Genomic DNA, 18,321 nt, shown 5'->3' with positions numbered 1-18,321 from the left:
AGATCTGGCCTCCAAGGGATGCATCGCCTGATCTGCCCCTTCCATGGCATCCTGCCCATGCTGCCTCTTGGTGAACAGGAGGGGCTGCTGTTCTCCCTCCCCCTCGTTCCCAATGTAGCTCTTTGTTCCCCCCCCCTTGTTTCCAACATAGATCTTCACTCACCCCGTCTTCCTTGGCAGGTGGACACCATTTTGTGGTTCTCCTCAGGTGCCAAAATGTCTTGGGCCGGCCTCTGTGACTGATCCTTAAGGAGGTTGTGCTTGTATAAATAAAGGCCCACTTTCCCACTTAAATCCTTGGTCTGCTGGCGTTCCTCTGCGGAATCAGGAGATTCATTTGGGAGACCATGAAGGGAGAGGAAATAAAACCCTACTGAGGAAATAGGGGTGATGTATTTGAAGGCTTTATTAACCCAACCTACAAAAAAAACCACCATAAAATAACACCCACTCAGGTTAGGAAGCTATCGGATTATTAGATCGATAGATATAGGCAAGCTCTAACACTTACACGGGTTTCTCAGTTAGAAGAAGGCAAGCAGTTTTAATTAAGAGTAGAAATCCAGTAAATGAGAAAAGCGTCACAGGAAGACAAGACGGCAAGTTTCCAGCAGGGTCCACAGCATGCCAAAAATGACAAGAGAGCGCTTTCCTTCCCCGTAGAAGAGGTCAGGTGTTTTTGAATAGCCTGCCCACCCCATGTAAAAAATAATGACGATCAAGTGTCCTCGGTTTTCTAAATATTCTCATCACGCTCAACACAAAAGCTTTGACATCCTTAGGCGATGGAACATGCACAGGGACCGATTCTGAGCGTTTTGCTCCATCTCCAAGAAATTAACCGAAAAGATGCACGTGTAGCAAACGATGGAAGTGCAAGGTTTTGAAGTGGAAGATCCACCGGGTCTGATGGCACATGAACCCAAAAGACTTTGAGCTTTGCCAGTTATCTGAGGTTCTCATGGCTGCCTTCCCAGGACTTCCAGGGTTCCTCCTAGCCACAAAGTCCTCATTGAGAAGGCGCACTGAGAAACCCCCAGGGTAAAAGCGAGGGCTGCAACAGAGTGCTTCCACCCAGGGCTCCAGCCAGCCACAAAGTCCTGCCCTTTCCCAGGTCACTCCATTCCCTATCCCTTCTGCTCCAACATTCAGCACTGAATCGCAGGACCAAAATTTAGATGTTTCAGGTCCTCCCAACCCCACTACTATCCATGGCCCCAAATGGTGTGTCGTGCGTTTCCCAAAGAGGAGGGTGGGGTTATGGGCAAGGGAGTGGTGGTGGGGCACTGGAGGTATAAATGACTGACGACTTTGAAAAGCTGGTATCACTGAACCTAAAGAGTTTTAACTGGCTTCTGAATAAATGTGCAGTAGATTGCTACTGTTTGGAAATTTAATTGCGTCCTTAGCTGCAAATTTTGGTGTTCCCTCAAGCCAGCTGATCCACTCCCCCCCCCCCAAGAAAAAAAGGGTGCCATCTTTACTTTACAAGGATCCATGCTATGAGGATCCTATAGATGCAGAGCTCCTTCAAGGCCGTGTTTTCTTATTGGGGATGGGCTGGGGAAGGAGTGCATTTGTGGCATGAAAATCCATGAGATTTCCACGGAAGATTACAGGAGGTGCCTCAACAGGAAGCAATGTAGGGATCCAGGAAATTGCAGGCTTAACAGCTGCTCTGGGTAAATTGATGGAAAGCATTAATAAAGATAGAACAACCAAACGTATTAGAAGAACAAGTCTTGCTGTAGAAGTGCCAGCATGGCTTCTGCTATTGAAATAGTTCTTTGAAGAGTCCAGCAAGTAGATACAGAGAAGGGGATGATCCAGCTGACATTGTGTAGCTCGTTTTTGTGAAAATGTCCCCCACCAAAGACTCCTGGGCAAACCTCGGCTTGGCCGCTGTGAGAAGCAGCATGCAGCCCAGGACTCCCTGAACCTCTGCCCCCAAAGGTATTCACTTCCTTGGTGCGGTGACGAAGCAACGTAAATGAAAAACGAGGGCAAAATAAATGCCCCCATGTGGCAAAGCAGGTAACAAAGGGGATCCATCTTGCGGTCATGGATGCTCACACTGAAACCAGGAGGCAAACAGGATGGGATCACAGAACAGCAGCCTCCACCTTTTTCACACCTTGGTCCCACCTTTCACCGAAGAAGGATCCATTTCTTAATTTTGTGCGGTGCTCGTGCCGCTGTAGTGACCCACCCTGAGACCGGGACACAACCTGGTAAGAGGGTAAAAGAACTTCCTCATGCAGCGCACAATTAAACCACGGAACTCCCTGCCACCGGAGGCAGGAACGGCCACCAACTTGGATGGTTTTAAAAGAGGATTAGACAAATTCATGAAGGAGGAGTGGGCTATGGATGGCTCTGCCCTGCCTGCACAGCTTCTGAATACCAGTTTCTGGAAACCACAGGAGGGGAATGTTGCTCTTGTGCTTGCGGGTTTTCTATGGGCCCCCGATTGGCCCCTGTGAGAATAGGAAGCTGGACTAGATGGTCCATTGGCCTAATCCAGAAGACTCTCCTTATGTTTTTATGTTAAGATGAAATACCAGACAACATGGAGCCTCTGAGGGCAGCTGATTTCTCAACCCCACACATTATCTAGAGGACAGTTTGCATGCTGGTTGGGTCCACTGGCACTGTGGTTGGGCCTGACAGGCTAAGAAAGCTAATCTAATTACAGTGGTACCTCGGGTTAAGTACTTAATTCGTTCCGGAGGTCTGTTCTTAACCTGAAACTGTTCTTAACCTGAAGCACCACCTTAGCTAATGGGGCCTCCCACTGCTGCCGCCCTGCCGCTGCACGATTTCTGTTCTCATCCTGAAGCAAAGTTCTTAACCCGAGGTACTATTTCTGGGTTAGCGGAGTCTTGTAACCTGAAGTGTATGTAACCTGAGGTACCACTGTATGCATACATTTCTTCTTGGAAGGTGGTAGACTCTTCTTCACTGGAGGTTTTTAAAAGGAGCCTGGGACGCCACCTGTCAGGGGTCCTTTTGCTGTGATTCCTGTACGGCAGGGGGTTGGACTAACTCTATGAGTCTATGACCACCAGAGACACAAGTCATTTAAATGGTAGGACCAATGCACCATATCAAGTTCTGAGCGTTTCTAAAAAATTCCCCAGAGTTTCTCCCGTTTTAAAATAATTACCACTGATCTATGGTTTCTCTTCTGGCACAAGTTCGACGCACTGAACATTTATGTGGTGCTTCAAGTGATAAGCGAGGCTGTTGCTTCGGCTGAAGCTTTTCCCGCACTCGGAGCACTGGTACGGTTTTTCCCCTGTGTGGGTCCTCTGGTGCGAGGTGAGGTTGATCCGCTGGCTGAAGCCCTTCCCGCACTCCGAGCACTTGTAGGGCTTCTCCCCGGTGTGGATGGTGCGGTGCAGAGTCAGGCTCACCCTCTGACTGAAGCTCTTCCCGCACTCGGCGCAAGGGTACGGCCTCTCCCCCGTGTGGACCGTCCGGTGGCGGGTGAGGTTGATCTTCTGGCGGAAGCTCTTCCCACAGTCCAGGCATTTGTACGGCTTCTCCCCGGTGTGGACCCTCTGGTGCTTGTACAGCGTGGAGCTCTCGCTGAAGCGCCTCCCGCACTCGGAGCACTCGAACGGCTTTTCACCCGTGTGGATCCTTTGGTGCCTCAGGCGGCTGTTGCTGCACCGGAAGCTCTTCCCGCACACCGTGCAGATCCACCACTCCTCCCCTGTGTGGACTCGCTGGTGCCGAGTGAGGTGGTACCTCTGGCTAAAGCTCTTCCCACAAACCGAACAGATCCACCACTTCTCGCCCGTGTGGACTCTCTGGTGCCTGGTGAGGCTGTAGCGCCGGTTGAAGACCTTTCCGCACTCGGAGCATTCCAGGAGGGACTCCCGCTTGTTGGTCCTCTGATGCCTTCGGACGCTGGGCTTGCTCGCCATGCTTTCCGCGCACAAGGGAGGGAGCGCCTGCCTTTCATTCCCATCCCAATGTTTTTCTTGCGTCGGAGCTTCGTGGAAGTTGGCTCCTTCAAGCAAGACACCCTCCGTCTTGCAAACGGGTTCTCGCGGCTCCAAGTCACTTCTCTGCTGTTTGGTAACGATCCCACTCTCCATCACTTCACCTGAAGGGAGAAAGAGGAAAATGAACCTCACGCCACCAAGCAAAAGCCCAACTCACTTCTACAGTGGTACCTTGGTAGTCGAACGGCTTAGTTGTCGAACAAATCGGCTCCCGAACGTCGCAAACCCAGAAGTGAGTGTTTGCAAACGTTCTTTGGAAGCCGAACGTCCGACACAGCTTCCATGGTTTCCGATTAAGTGCAGGAAGTTCCTGCAGCCAATCAGAAGCCACACCTTGGTTTTCAAACCATTCCAGGAGTCGAACGAACTCCCGGAATGGATTAAATTTGAGAACCAAGGTACTACTGTATATCCCAATTATATCATAACTTTTTTATTTAAAACTGTGATGCGACTACATTTGGAGTATTGTGTACAGTTCCGGTTGCCACACCTCGAAAAGGATGTTGTAGAGCTGGAAAAGTTTCAGAAAAGGGCATGGGGATGGAGCGACTTCCCTTTAAGGGAATGTTACAGCACGTGGGACTTTTTAATTTAGAGAGAAGGCGAGTAAGAGGCGATACCGGAGACGCAGATATGGAGAAAGTGAGAGGAGAAAAGCTTTCCTTCCACTCTTACAACACTGTGGGCAAATTAAATTTGCATACTGCCCTTTATTGGAAGATACCAGGGTGGTTCACAACAGAAAAATAAAAAATGAGAACACAGAGTACATAAGGAAATAAAAACAAAACGAAGAGCTCCCCTCCCACAAACACATTTTAAAAGTCAGCCAAACACCTGATTGGAGAGAAATGTTTTTCGACTGGTGCCTAAAGACATGTAATGAAGGTGTCAGGCAAGCCTCACTGAGGAGAGCATTCCACAACAGGGAGCCACTGCAGAAACGGCCCCGTTCTCATTTTGCCACCCTCCAGACCTCACGTGGAGATGGTACACAAAGAAGTGTCTCCGGAGGATGATGATCGCAGGGTCCAGGTTGGTTCATAACTATGGGCCTGACCCCACACAGGAGGCCGTGATGGCCTCCAACCTAGATGGCTTAGAAAGATGATTGGACAATGCCATGAAGGAGAGCTCCAGGTATCAATGGCTACTAGCCATGATGGATATGTCCTGGCTTCCATCAGAGGCAGCAATGCTGCAGAGTACCAGTTACTGGAAACCACAGGAGGGAAGAGTTGCCCTTGTGTTCATGTCCTGCTTGCAAGTTTCCCATAATAAGCATCTGGTTGGCCACCGCGAGAACAGGGCACTGGATTCCATGGGCTTCCAGCCTGATCCAGCTCTTCTTACATTCTTAAGTCTGGATAACTGGTCCATTGCCTGTTTTTGGATGGCACTGTACCCCCACTTATCACCCGAGGCCCAGTGGCTAAGAGTGCCTTGCACCAGCTTCAGCGGATAAGACAGCTACAGCCGTTTCTTGACCAGGATAGCCTGACCTCTGTGACCCATCACTGCATAGCTTCTGTTAACAGGCAGAAAGGTGAGCCTTACCCAGAGAGACCAAGTTCCCATAATTCTCCACCATGACCTCCCACTGCAGGGATCTTTGGTCTGGATCCAGCAGAGCCCACTCCTCCTCTGTGAAGTACACGGCCACCTCCTCAAACGTCACCGGGCCCTGGAAAGAAGAGGAAAAGAAAATGCTCATCACAGCTAATGGAACAATTAAAAAGAGAGAGCTGTGAGCCCTACGTACGCAGGCTGAGACCCTACCTGCCTGCAGACTGTCTCGCCAGAGTGGTGAATGCTCTAGTTATCTACCGCTTGGGCTACTGCAATGCGCTCTACGTGGGGCTACCTTTGAAGGTGACCCGGAAACTACAACTAATCCAGAATGCGGCAGCTAGACTGGTGACTGGGAGCGGCCGCCAAGACCACATAACACCGGTCCTAAAGGTTCCCAGTACGTTTCTGAGCACAATTCAAAGTGTTGGTACTGACCTTTAAACCCTAAACGGCCTCAGCCCAGTAGACTTGAAGGAGCGTCTCCACCCCCATCGTTCTGCCCGGACGCTGAGGTCCAGCTCCAAGGGCCTTCTGGTGATTCCCTCCCTGCGAGAAGCAAGGTTACAGGGAACCAGGCAGAGGGTCTTCTCGGTTGTGGCGCCCACCCTGTGGAACGCCCTCCCATCAGATGTCAAGGAAATAAACAGCTATCTGACTTTCAGAAGACATTTGAAGGCAGCCCTGTTTAGGGAAGTTTTTAACGTTTGATATTTTATCGTGATTTTAATATTCTGTTGGGAGAAGAAGAAGAAGAAGAAGAAGAAGAAGAAGAAGAAGAAGAAGAGAAGAAGAGTTTTGATTTGATATCCCGCTTTATTACTACCCGAAGGAGTCTCAAAGCGGCTAACATTCTCCTTTCCCTTCCTCCCCCACAACAAACACTCTGTGAGGTGAGCGGGGCCGAGAGACTTCAGAGAAGTGTGACTAGCCCAAGGTCACCCAGCAGCTGCATGTGGAGGAGCGGGGAATCGAACCCGGTTCACTAGATTACGAGTCCACTGATCTTAACCACTACACCACACTGGCTGGGGAAACCCAGCCAGATGGACGGGCTATAAATAATAATTGATTATGATGATGATGTTACAGGGGACTGGACTAGATGACCCTTTGGTTCCCTTCCAACTCCACAACTCCACAATTCTATGATCAACCTTTGAGAGGGATGGAGGCTCTCCCTGCAGGATCCAGAGCTCCCTCAGGGATGCTCAGATCCTTCCCAGCTTTGGAACATCCTTTGATAGGGGTTAAGAGACACATCCTTTCAGGCCCACAGACATGTGCAGGTGATGGAGGCACCCAAGTTGACCCTCCTTCCTCAGTTCCCCAGTTCTTCCGCTCCTACCTGTCCGGGCAACTGTGCAGCAACCATTTCCGCTCCGTCACACATTAAGGAAGGGCTGAGACCATCCGCCAGAGGAGCTTGGCTACCTGTGAAGGAAGAGGAAGGAAGGAAGTGGGAAGGAGGCGAGATGCTGCACCCGCCACCTCAGTTGTTTTTCAGTCCTGAACTGCCTGGGGCTTAGTTACCATATTGGCCCAAATATAAGCCACACTTTTTTCTCAAATTCTGACTGTGAAAAGTTAAAGTGTGCCCCCTCCTTCGTGTGCCCCCTCCTTGAGAGGTCTGGAGGGTGGCAACACGAGAACGGGGCCTTCTCTGTAGTGGCTCCCTGTCTGTGGAATGCTCTCCCCAGGGAAGTTCACCTGGCACCTTCATTATACGCCTTTAGGCGGCAGGCAAAAACGTTCCTTTTTAACCAGGCCTTTGGTTGATCCGATTGACAGCCTATGCCCTTTTAGAATGTGTGTGTTTTTGTGGTGGGAGGGGCTATTGGGTTGTTGTTTTGATTTTTAGTAGGTATTTTGTGGTTTTATATCTTGATTTTATTCTGTGAACTGCTCTGAGACCCCCGGGTATAGGGCAGTATATAAATTCAATTAATAATAATAATAATAATAAAGGTAAAGGGTAAAGGGACCCCTGATCATTACGTCCAGTCGTGACCGACTCTGGGGTTGCGGCGCTCATCTCGCTTTAATGGCCCAGGGAGCCGGCGTACAGCTTCCGGGTCATGTGGCCAGCATGACTAAGCCGCTTCTAGCAAACCAGAGCAGCGCACGGAAACGCCGTTTACCTTCCCGCCGGAGCGGTACCTATTTATCTACTTGCACTTTGACGTTCTTTCGAACTGCTAGGTTGGCAGGAGCAGGGACCGAGCAACGGTAGCTCACCCCATCACGGGGATTCAAACCACCGACCTTCTGATCAGCAAGTCCTAGGCTCTGTGGTTTAACCCACAGCGCCACCCACGTCCCAATAATAATAATAATACAATTATACAAAAAAAACTTGGATTCCCACCCCCCACCCCGGTTTTAAAAAGGGCTGGAGACGAGGGCAAAACTCCCACCTCCCCACCCTTTCACCACTGATGGAAGGGAAACTTAAAAGTCTGCAAGTTTCCCATTGGGGCATCGGGGGGGGGGATGGTTCATTATGTGGGCCACTGACCTGATCTAGCAAGGCTATTCTTACATACCCACCTTCCCATTTTATCCTCACAACAACCCTGCAAAGGAGGTCTGGCTACGAGGCAGTAACTCTTCTTATGTCCTAAAAAGCAACGTCCCGATTCTAGGCAACCCCCTCGAGAGACCAAGATCAAGCCAGAATGTGCTCCCAATTCCTCCTTACCCAGCAAGGTAGATGCATCCCCTCCAGCGCCCCCTGGAGTGGCTCCCCGGAACAGCTGCCTCTTCCTGCTGGCTGGCGGGGCCTTTTCTACTTTGGGGGAAGAAGGAGCCCCTTTTCTCGCCCCTTGAACCTGAAACAAAATTTGCGGATCCTCAAGTGGGGAATGGAGAAAAGGGATTAGGAAGAGGGATTTGGATGGGAAGTTCCATCCGACTGTTGGAATCGGTTTTGTCATAGAGTTCCTCAGCAAACAGGTAGCGTGACCCTAAAAGAAATATTTTACAGGCTTTTGTTCCACTGGAACAGCGTCGTTCAGCCCGGACACTGAGGTCCAGCTCCGAGGGCCTTCTGACAGTTCCCTAACTGCACGAAGCAAAATTACAGGGAATCAGGCAGAGGGCCTCCTCGGTAGTGGCAGCTGCCCTGTGGAATGCCCTCCCATCAGATGTCAAGGAGATAAACAACTATCTGACTTTTACAAGACATCTGGAGGCAAACTTCCCCGTTTAGGGAAGTTTTTAATGTTTGATGTTTTATCGTGTTTTAAATATTCTGTTGGGAGCTGCCCAGAGTGGCTGGGGAAACCCAGGCGGTTTTATGTATGCATGCATGTACATACATATGTATGTATTTTTATTATACCTAACACCACCACATCTTACCTGGATATACAGAATAACCAATGTTGCTTGTGGAGGTGTAAAGCCACAAAAGCTGGGATATGGTGCATACTCTGGGCATGTCCCCAAAATCAGAAAATTCTAGGAAGATATGGCGAAGGAAACTCAAGTAATAGCTTGCCATATTTTTACCCATGGATCCCCCAATTTTTGCTATTCAGACATATTAAACAAACAACCAATAGAGAACAGGGAATGAATGCAACACCTCTTAACTGCTTCCAGAATTATTATTTTTGTGAAATCTGGGTGGGGTGGCGGAATGAGAAGACCGTCCATAACAGAGTGGATAATGAAAATTAGGAACACAGTGTGCATGGTTAAGCTAACGTATGCGGCAAAAACCAGAAAGGACAGAAAACAATATAATGTCTTTATCGAGAAATTGAGTCTTCTAATATAAATGTACTGGAGCAATAACATACAGGATAAGGTGAATCCATTTGTGCTACTTGTGACATTAATTGATTGAATTTTGCTCCTATCTCGTTAATTCTAGATACCCCTTCCGCTTTTGCTTTGCTTTATTTGGCCTCTGTTATTAAACTTTGCTTTCTTTTATTATAACAAATTAATGGGGCGGGCGGGGGGAAGAATTCCAGGGGGTTGGACTCTGGCTCCTTCCCAACTCCCATGATTTAAAGAAAGCGCTCTCACCTGCTCCTTTTCTTCCTGCCTCTTCTCTTCTGCCTGGCTCAGGAGGAAGCCTTCTGCCAGGGCCACCGCCTGGGAACTGGTCTCCGCTCCGCACTCCCTGACCCAGTTCTCCATCTCCGGGGGGAGGATAGTCAGGAACTGCTCCAAGACCACCAGGTCCAGCATCTGGGCCTTCGAGTGCTTTTCCGGCTTCAGCCACTGGCGGTAGAGGTGGTGGAGGCGGCTGCAGACCTCGCGGGGGCCCTCGGCCTCCTGGTAGCAAAACGCCCGGAAGTGTTGGCGCTGGACGTCTGAGCTGGCATTGCCCTCGCCCAAGATCTGCTGCACGTTCCTTTCCCAGACCTCCCCAGTGCTCCCAGTCTGGGTGACGTGGGGGTCCTTTCCTCCCCTGGGAGCCGCTGAGTCTGGCTTTTCCATCTCCCAAAGTTCCCAGAAGGAATCCAAGGATTGCCTTGCTCCTTGGAGAATTTTGTTCCCAAACCAAAGGCTGCCGGAATTTGATTGGCGTTGGAGGAGAGGGCGTCGATGTCCGGCAAAGTCTGCAAGCCCCCCTCTTGCACACGCCTAAGCGAAAGATGCTTTGCTAGGAGCGAAGGGTGACCCCCGTCCGGGACCTGTAAAAGACGGCAGAGACTTATAAGCAGCCAAGACAAAGTCCCCCCATGATATTCCTGCGGAGAAGTTGGTAAAATGTAGGCTGGATGAGGTAACTGTTAGGTGGATTTGTAGCTGGTTGACTGACTGAACCCAAAGAATACTCATTGGTGGTTCCTCGTCATCCTGGGGGAAAGTGACAATTGGGGAGAAGCAGGGTTCTGTCCTGGGCCCGTTGTTGTTCAACATCTTTATAAATGACTTGGACAAAGGAATTGAGGGGAAGTTCATCAAATTTGGAGATGTCATCACATTGGGAGAGGTGGCTATCACTGAAGAAGGCGGAATCGGGATTCAAGGTTCTTACACTTAGGCAAGAATAACAACTACAGAAATACGAGATTGGGGACACCTGGCTTACTAGTAATACATGTCAAAAGAATCTAGGGGTCTTAGTGGACTGCAAGCTTAACATGAGTCAACAGTGTGATGAGGCGGGGGGGGGGGTTACAGCTCTTCTAGGCTGTATCAACAGAAGTATAGTGTCCAGATCAAGGGAAGCCATAGTACCACTCTATTCTGTCTTGGTCAGATGACACCTGGAGTACTATGTACAGTTCCGGGCAGCATAATTTAAAAAGGATGTTGACAAGCAGGAACGTGTGCAGAGGAGGTCGACCATGATGATCAAGGGTCTGGAAATCAAGGGACATCATGGCCAATGGTGCCATCGCCTCTGACAAATAGAAGGGGAAGAAATGGAGGCAGTGAGAGATTTTAGTTTCTTGGGCTCCATGATCACTGCAGATGGTGACAGCAATCACGAAATTAAAAGACGCCTGCTTCTTGGGAGAAAAGCGATGACAAACCTAGACAGCATCTTAAAAAGAAGAAACATCACCTTGCCGACAAAGGTCCATATAGTTAAAGCTATGGTTTTCCCAGTAGTGATGTATGGAAGTGAGAGCTGGACCACAAAGAAGGCTGCTCGCCAAAGAATTGATGCTTTTGAATTATGGTGCTGGAGGAGACTCTTGAGAGTCCCATGGTCTGCAAGAAGATCAAACCTATCCATTCTGCAGGAAATCAGCCCTGAGTGCTCACTGGAAGGACAGATCCTGAAGCTGAGGCGCCAATACTTTGGCCACCTCATGAGAAGAGAAGACTCCCTGGAAAAGACCCTGGTGTTGGGGAAGATGGAGGGCACAAGGAGAAGGGGAGGACAGAGGACAAGATGGTTGGATAGTGTTTGCGAAGCTACCAGCATGAGTTTGACCAAACTACGGGAGGCAGTGGAAGACAGGAGTGCCTGGCATGATCTGGTCCAGGGGGTCACGAAGAGTCGGACACGACTAAACAGCAACAACAATTGGTAGCCTCTCCACTTTGAATCTGTCTACAGTAATCCTCTTTTTAAGCCATCCAGGTACCACTTGGCTCCCCCCCCAAAAGAATCATGGAAACTATAGTTTACCCCCTCACTGAACTACAAATCCCAGAACCCACTCGGTCATGAATCTGGCACCATCCCACACTCTTGACCTACCCCAGGGGCAGTTGAAAGGTTTAAAACTTGGGACGGGAGGCCTGCGTGGGTCCTCTTTGGAGAGAGAAAAAAACAAACTGTGAATGAACAAGACCAATCAGCAACAAAGGAGGCTAAAACCAGCTTTCGGCTTGCCAACCCCACAGCGAGAGGGAGACCCCTTAGTTCTGCCCTAGCCCCTCCCTGCCCTTGAGCTCCCCCAACACCTATTTCTCTCCTCCTAATGCAAACTGGTTTGATACTGGTTCCAGTGCAAATCTTTTGTTCTGACGCTGGCAGCCGGGAGAGGAGGTGGGAGAGGGCGGGCCAGAGCAGCCCACCTCTTTTTGGAGGAAGGGAATAACTGGAGTGGGACGGGGGGGGGGAGCGGGGAGAAGATCTCCCCCACCCTTTCTCCCCAGCCAAGCGCCTGGTACCCCTCCCTCCTTTTGTCTCCACCCGCTGCTGAGCCTTTTCCCTCTTCTCCCTACCCCCACCTTTGCAGCCCGCCCCCAAATGAATTTGCCACTCACCTGCTCCCCACTCCCACCCCCAGCTTGGAGGAAGAGCCAACCTGAGTGGGTGGCTGGGGGGTCCCGGTGGTGGTGGGAGGAGGGGAGAAAAACCCCAGGCTCGTTGGATGCTCTGTGCGCCGCGCAGCCACCCGCCCCCCCTCCTTCCCTCCCGTGCCCCCTCCCCTCCTCCTCCTTGCACGCCTCTCCAGGAACCCAGCCTCGCTCGCTTTAACCCCTTCCTCGCCGCGGACCCACACAGAGAGGGCCTCCCTCCCCATCGCCCCCCACCCACCCCCGGGATCCCTTTGCAAAAGCCCGGAGAGCAGCCGCAAGAGGACTTTGCAGCTGGGGACGCGGCAGAAGGGCTCTCCTTCTCTCCAGGGTCTTGCATACAGAAGCCCACCCACGCACCCTCTCCCTCTGCCTGCTGCCACCCCCCACCCCTCCACGCTAAGGGGTCCACCGCGGCTGCAGAAACGCACTTGGGGCTCTTTCCCCCTAAAAGAGCAGCCCCGTGACGTGAAGCCCCCAGAGGTTGAGCCCCCTGAAGTGAGCTGGGAAAGGAATCCAGTTTCTTGAAAGATGCCTCTTTGGGGATGAATCCGCAAATCCTGCGCCCCAAGGATTGGGGGTGGGGGGAAGCAGATCTTGGCAAGATCCCAGATCTCATGCCCGACATCCCCATAACCTTCCTAATCGGCCAAAGTCTCGAATGCTAAGCTCTAGTTCGGTGTTTCCCAACCCGAGGTCATCACAAGCTGTTTTTGGACTACAACTCTCATCATCCCTAGCTAGCAAGACCGGTGGTCAGGGATGATGGGAATTGTAGTCTGGGGAAAAAACAGACCCAAGGTTGGGAAATGCTGCAGTCTAGTTGGCCTTCTTCTGGTTTATGGGGGCCCTCTCGTATTTTGTTCCCCTCCAACGTTTCTCCGATGAAAAGAGGCACATCCTAATCATCCTGGTCATTTTACTATTTACACCCCCTCTCCTCTGAGTGGGTTGCCCCAGCCACTCTGGGTGGCTTCCAAGATATATAAAAACACAATAAAACATTTTAAAGAAAAATCTTCCCTATACAGGATTGCCTTCAGATGGCTCAGGGGTCAAATAACTCCATCCCCTCCAACATTCCTCCCATGGAAACACGGATGTCCTAAGGATGGCTCTGGGATCAAATCAGAAACCGGGAAGGCTTCTCTAAATCAGGGACTGTCCCTGGAAAACAAGGGCCTGTCTACTGGGAAGTTTTTAATGTTTGATGTTTTACCGTGTTTTTAATATTCTGTTGTGAGCATCCCAGAGTGGCTGGAGAAACCCAGCCAGATGGGCTGGATATAAATAAATTACAGTGGTGCCTCGCAAGACGAAATTAATTCGTTCCGCGAGTTTTTTCGTCTAGCGAATTTTTCGTCTTGCAAAGCACGGTGTCGGAAGTTTTGGAAAAGCTTCAAAAATCACCAAAAACCTCAAAAAAGGCTACGACACCGCGTTCTATGAGTTGCTCCTCGAAGTCAAGTCGCAACTGTATTAACGGTGTTAAGAAAAAGGAAACAAACTTGCAAAAAACGCAAGACGTTTTCGTCTTGCGAAGCAAGCCCATAGGGAAATTCGTCTTGCAAAGCAGCTCAAAAACCGCAAACCCCTTTCGTCTAGCGAGTTTTTCGTCTTGCGAGGCATTCGTCTTGCAGGGCACGACTGTATTATTATTATTATTATTATTATTATTATTATTATGGCACTTTCCAGATCCGTACTTTCCAGACCCTAAATGTCACATCTGCTGCGTTTGCAAAGCCGACTGGTTCTTATCTGCTACTGGGGCAGTTTTGTGGTTCAGGAAGCCATAATGAAGCCTTCTTCCTAAAACTTTTGCTATATGGGAGGGGAAGCAGTTACAGGAAAGCAAAGGAAATTGTTGTTAATAGCAGCTGCCCACTTGGGTCCACCCAGGCCTAGATGCCTTTGGGCTGACGATCAGCTGGATTCCAGAAAGGCAAGGGGAGATCCCCTTCTTCTGGAGCCCAAAGACTGAAGCGGCCTTGATGGGGGGCCGTCGTTGAGCCACTTCGTCCTTGAGGTTCATACACAATACAAAATCGTGTGGAGACGGAAGACGTCCCAAGGGTCATCTAGTCCAACCCCCTGCAATGCAGAAATCGCATCTGTGTTATATATTATGCACGCACAGAATCATAGTTGGAAGGGGCCTCATTTGGTCCAATCCTGCTCTCCAGGATTCCCCACCAGATTCATCACCCAATTCATGTTTGTTTGTTTGTTTGTTTGTTTGTTTGTTTGTGAAACTGACAAAATAATCTCCATGTTGACCAAGGTTTGAGGGAATCTCCTGGAGGTTATTTTGTTGGATTCCCTCAAAAAAAGGGGGGGGGAGTGAGTGTTGGGTAACTGCCAGGGAGATATTGTCCATCATGGCCCCAAGCTGGCTGTCGGACGTCCATCGATCTCCCGTAGACAGGCAGATCCAGCAGTTAGCGACACGAAGCCGGTCTGGAAATAGATTGCCACATTCCAGGCTTGTGCACAATGTTTATCAGCAGAAACACAGCCAAAAGCTTGCACCGCAGAAGAGCATATTTTACAGACTTTATTTAGCGTATAACAGAACAAAGAAAAACATGACCGTTCTTTGTCAGCGTCTCTGACCCGACTGAGAAAACGAAAGGAAACAGCAAGCATAAACATCCTGTGAATAGAACATGCGCAGACTCTGTGACTCACAAAGCCTGCTCCCTTTTAAGGTGGAACGGAAATATCCTAACATCGAGGAGTCCCTAAAACCTCAAGTTTAATTTCCACCGTAGCTATTAAGGAAGCCATATGCCCTTGTAAGCGCTCCCACAAATGTCCATCGCAAGGGGCTTCCCTGGTGACTGGGAGCGGCCGCTGAGACCACATAACACCAAGTCTTGAAAGATCTACATTGGCTCCCAGTATGTTTCCGAACACAGTTCAAGGTGTTGGTGCTGACCTTTAAAGCCCTAAACTGCCTCGGTCCAGTATACCTGAAGGAGCCCCCCCCCCATCGCTCAAGCCCAGACACTGAGGTCCAGCGCCATGGGCCTTCTGGCGGTTCCCTCACTGCGAGAAGCCAAGTTACAGGAAACCAGGCAGAGGGCCTTCTCGGTAGTGGCACCCACCCTGTGGAATGCCCTCCCACCAGATGTCAAAGAGAAGAACAACCAACAGACTTTTAGAAGACATCTGAAGGCAGCCCTGTTTGGGGAAGCTTTTAATGTGTAACAGACCACTGTATTTTAATACTTTGTTGGAAGCCGCCCAGGGTGCCTGGGGAGACCAAGCCAGATGGGCGGGGTATAAATAATAAATTATAAATTATTACTGGAGGGGGCCGGAAGCCTTCGAATCCTCACATTACTGAAACTCCTGAGGGGATTCGTATTTAGCTGTTCATCTGACGGCAGCCCCCTAGGCGAGGGTATCTTGTGTCCGCAAGGCTTTCAGGAGACATGGAGAGGGGGCTTTCCTCACAGAAACCGTTTTTTTGTTTTTGACCCAGACATTCTGCCACCTTCAGGAAAAAGAGTGGGAAACTCCTCAGATGGAGGGAGGCTCCCTTGTCTCTGCCCAGGTTGATCATATATTGATCCCTGCCGGTTCTGAGGAAAAGTGTGTCCCACCTTTTCTCCACAGAAACATCTCTGGAAACTCTCCAGGATTCCTCTCCAGGCTCCTCATCTCCCCCCCCCCTTTTTTTTTTTTTTTTTTGTTTCTGAAGAAAATTGACTCAATAACCTCCATGACGACCACGGTTTGAGGGAACCTCCTTGAATCCCCTCAGCACACAGAGGGAACAAAATGGTTGCCCATTGTTACCGGAAAAATCCGAGGGCTCCCTTGGACAAAAACAAAGACACCAACCAGGATAACTTGGAGCAAAACAGCAGCCTGTAGGCTTGGCCTTTATTGAACTGTTGCAACAGGGTGTTCCCCTCACTTGCAAGAGAGGGGAAAGACCCAGAAAGATAGTGTGCTAGACCTTATAAAAACTTTTGAAATTCCCCTCCTCTAGCTCAAGCCCACCCCCAGAAACATCATGCATACATTACAGAAAGGAGGGGTTGAGGGAGGAGTTGTGCTGGTAACCTGAGTGTCCTGTCACCTGGCTGGTTCCTCCTTTCCCCCTCCCATGAGTAATTTCCAGAGGACAAAGGGGGGTTGGCAGTTTCCTGCCCCCAGAGGGAAGAGCTGATCATTGTCCTTTGTTTCAGTCCATGCTGAACCCACTCCCATATGCAAGTTCTTTGTGATCTTGATGGTCTTCTGTCTAGGACCATCAGGGTTGGCATAGCAACTGGGCAGGGCTCCTGTGGATGTGCTGGGATGGTGAAGGGATTATGGCTGACCAGAACCAAGCCACCCCCCTTTGATAGTCCTTGTCACATGGAGTAAAATAAAATGGAACAGTGGAAATCCGATGTATGGTTGATTTTTCTATGAATTTATAACAGAAATTTGGCGTATGTAGTGTGTGAGTGTGTGTGAAGTTTGTACAAACAGAATGATTGGGGTGGGGGGGTTCCTGCTACACCCATGTAACCACAATCCACAACACCATACAAGTCTCTGGCAGTGACGATACTACACAAATCCGTGGCCCAACAACTCCTTGACCAAAATCCCCCCCGACGCTTTGGGGCTGGAAAACATGGAGGTGGTCCTGTGTCAGATGTAACCTTGGCTTTATTAATCACAGACCTTACTCAAATCTCACAAACCCGGGATTACTACCTTTTCTAGTAGCTGACAGACTCTGGGGGAAAGGGACGGAGCATCAGCCACCAATGTAGGAAACAAGAAACTAACTTAACCACCTTGTGGGGCATCATAGAATCTTAAGAGCTGGAAGGGACCTTGAGGGTCATCTAGTCCAACCCCCTTGCAATGCAGGAATCTCATCTGAAGCAGCTTGTGGGACAGGCTGTGCTCACAGAGTGCGTTAAAGTGCATTTAAAAAATGTCCCCCTGTCCAAAAACCAAAATAATCTTTATAATGTTGGTTTATCGAAAGTAGTTTAGTTGGGCGTTACATTGGAGTGGATGAGTTGAATAATGTTTATATACACCTGACAGATGAAGAATCGCAAGTTCTTTATTCTCTTTCTTTCCTTTCCCTTTCCTCCCTGTTTCTCTTCCCTTTCCCCCTTTATTCCTTCTCACGCCCTTTTCAAATTCTAATAAAAATTACTCCAAAAAAGAAAAAGAACAAACAGAATTTTTAATTCTGTACAGATTCAGTTTGTGGTGTTTGGGGGCTCATTCTTTATAAGCTAATAACATTTGTTCCTGCTTTTTTATGACTTTTTTTTGCTTAATTGTCCAATTAGCCTTTATCAATTATTGCTTATTATTGTAGCAGGAACCCCCCCACCCCAATCATTCTGTTTGTACAAACTTCACACACACTCACACTCACACATTACATACGCCACATTTCTGTTATAAATTCATAGAAAAATCAACCATACATCGGATTTGCACTGTTCCATTTTTATTTTACTCCATGTGACAAGGACTATCAAAGGGGGGTGGCTTGGTTCTGGTCAGCCATAATCCCTTCAGCATACCAGCACATCCACAGGAGCCCTGCCCAGCTGCTATGTCAACCCTGATGATCCCAGACAGAAGACAATCAGGATCACAAAGAACTTGCATATGGGAGTGGATTCAGCATGGACTGAAACAAAGGACAATGATCAGATCTTCCCTCTGGGGGCAGGAAACTGCAAACTCCCCTTTGTCTCCTGGAAGTGACTCATGAGCAGGGGAAAGCTAGGTGACAGGACACTCAGGTTACCAGCACAACTCCTCCCTCAACCCCTCCTTTCTGTAATGTATGCATGATGTTTCTGGGGGTGGGCTTGACCTACAGGTTGGCAATTTCAAAAGTCTTTATAAGGTCTTGCACACCATCTTTCTGGGTCTTTCCTCTCTCCTGTAAGTGAGGGGAACACCCTGATGCATCAGTTCAATAAAGGCCAAGCCTACAGGCTGCTGTTTTGCTCCAAGTTATCCTGGTTGG

At 49.5% G+C, this 18,321-nt stretch overlaps 1 protein-coding gene across 4 annotated transcripts; it reads right to left on the bottom strand.

Moving 5' to 3' along the window:
• Positions 1–388: 388 nt before the first annotated feature.
• On the bottom strand, positions 389–12,444 carry LOC310700339 (zinc finger protein 213-like). 4 transcript variants are annotated; one of them, XR_014522572.1, is made up of 7 exons: positions 12,276–12,428; positions 9,624–10,237; positions 8,287–8,416; positions 6,934–7,019; positions 5,574–5,700; positions 2,953–4,114; positions 389–2,701 (listed from the first exon to the last, which is right to left on the bottom strand). XR_014522572.1 is itself a non-coding variant. In XM_083489638.1 (6 exons), the coding sequence occupies exons 2-6, from the start codon at positions 10,038–10,040 to the stop codon at positions 3,174–3,176; spliced, it is 1,701 nt and encodes a 566-aa protein (XP_083345764.1). In that variant the 5' UTR covers positions 10,041–10,237; positions 12,276–12,444; the 3' UTR covers positions 389–3,173. The 4 variants fall into 4 exon arrangements, 2 of the variants coding, with proteins under 2 accessions (XP_083345764.1, XP_083345765.1); XR_014522573.1 differs by having other exon boundaries at positions 12,317–12,423; XM_083489638.1 differs by having other exon boundaries at positions 389–4,114; positions 12,276–12,444.
• Between the last annotated feature and the right edge of the window lie 5,877 nt (positions 12,445–18,321).

The sequence above is a fragment of the Podarcis liolepis genome (genome assembly GCF_965112155.1).
Source record: "Podarcis liolepis genome assembly, chromosome: 2".
In the NCBI taxonomy this organism is placed as follows: Eukaryota; Metazoa; Chordata; class Lepidosauria; order Squamata; family Lacertidae; genus Podarcis; species Podarcis liolepis.
This window is presented reverse-complemented; position numbering and strand designations above follow the sequence as displayed.

Coding starts and splice junctions, on each gene's coding strand:
- LOC310700339 (XM_083489638.1), bottom strand. CDS start 10,040: ATGGAAAAGCCAGACTCAGCGGCTCCCAGGGGAGGAAAGGACCCCCAC. Junction 8,417..9,623: donor GGCAGGAAGAAAAGGAGCAG/GTGAGAGCGCTT, acceptor ATTTTGTTTCAG/GTTCAAGGGGCGAGAAAAGG. Junction 4,115..5,573: donor TGGGAACTTGGTCTCTCTGG/GTAAGGCTCACC, acceptor TTCTCCCTTCAG/GTGAAGTGATGGAGAGTGGG.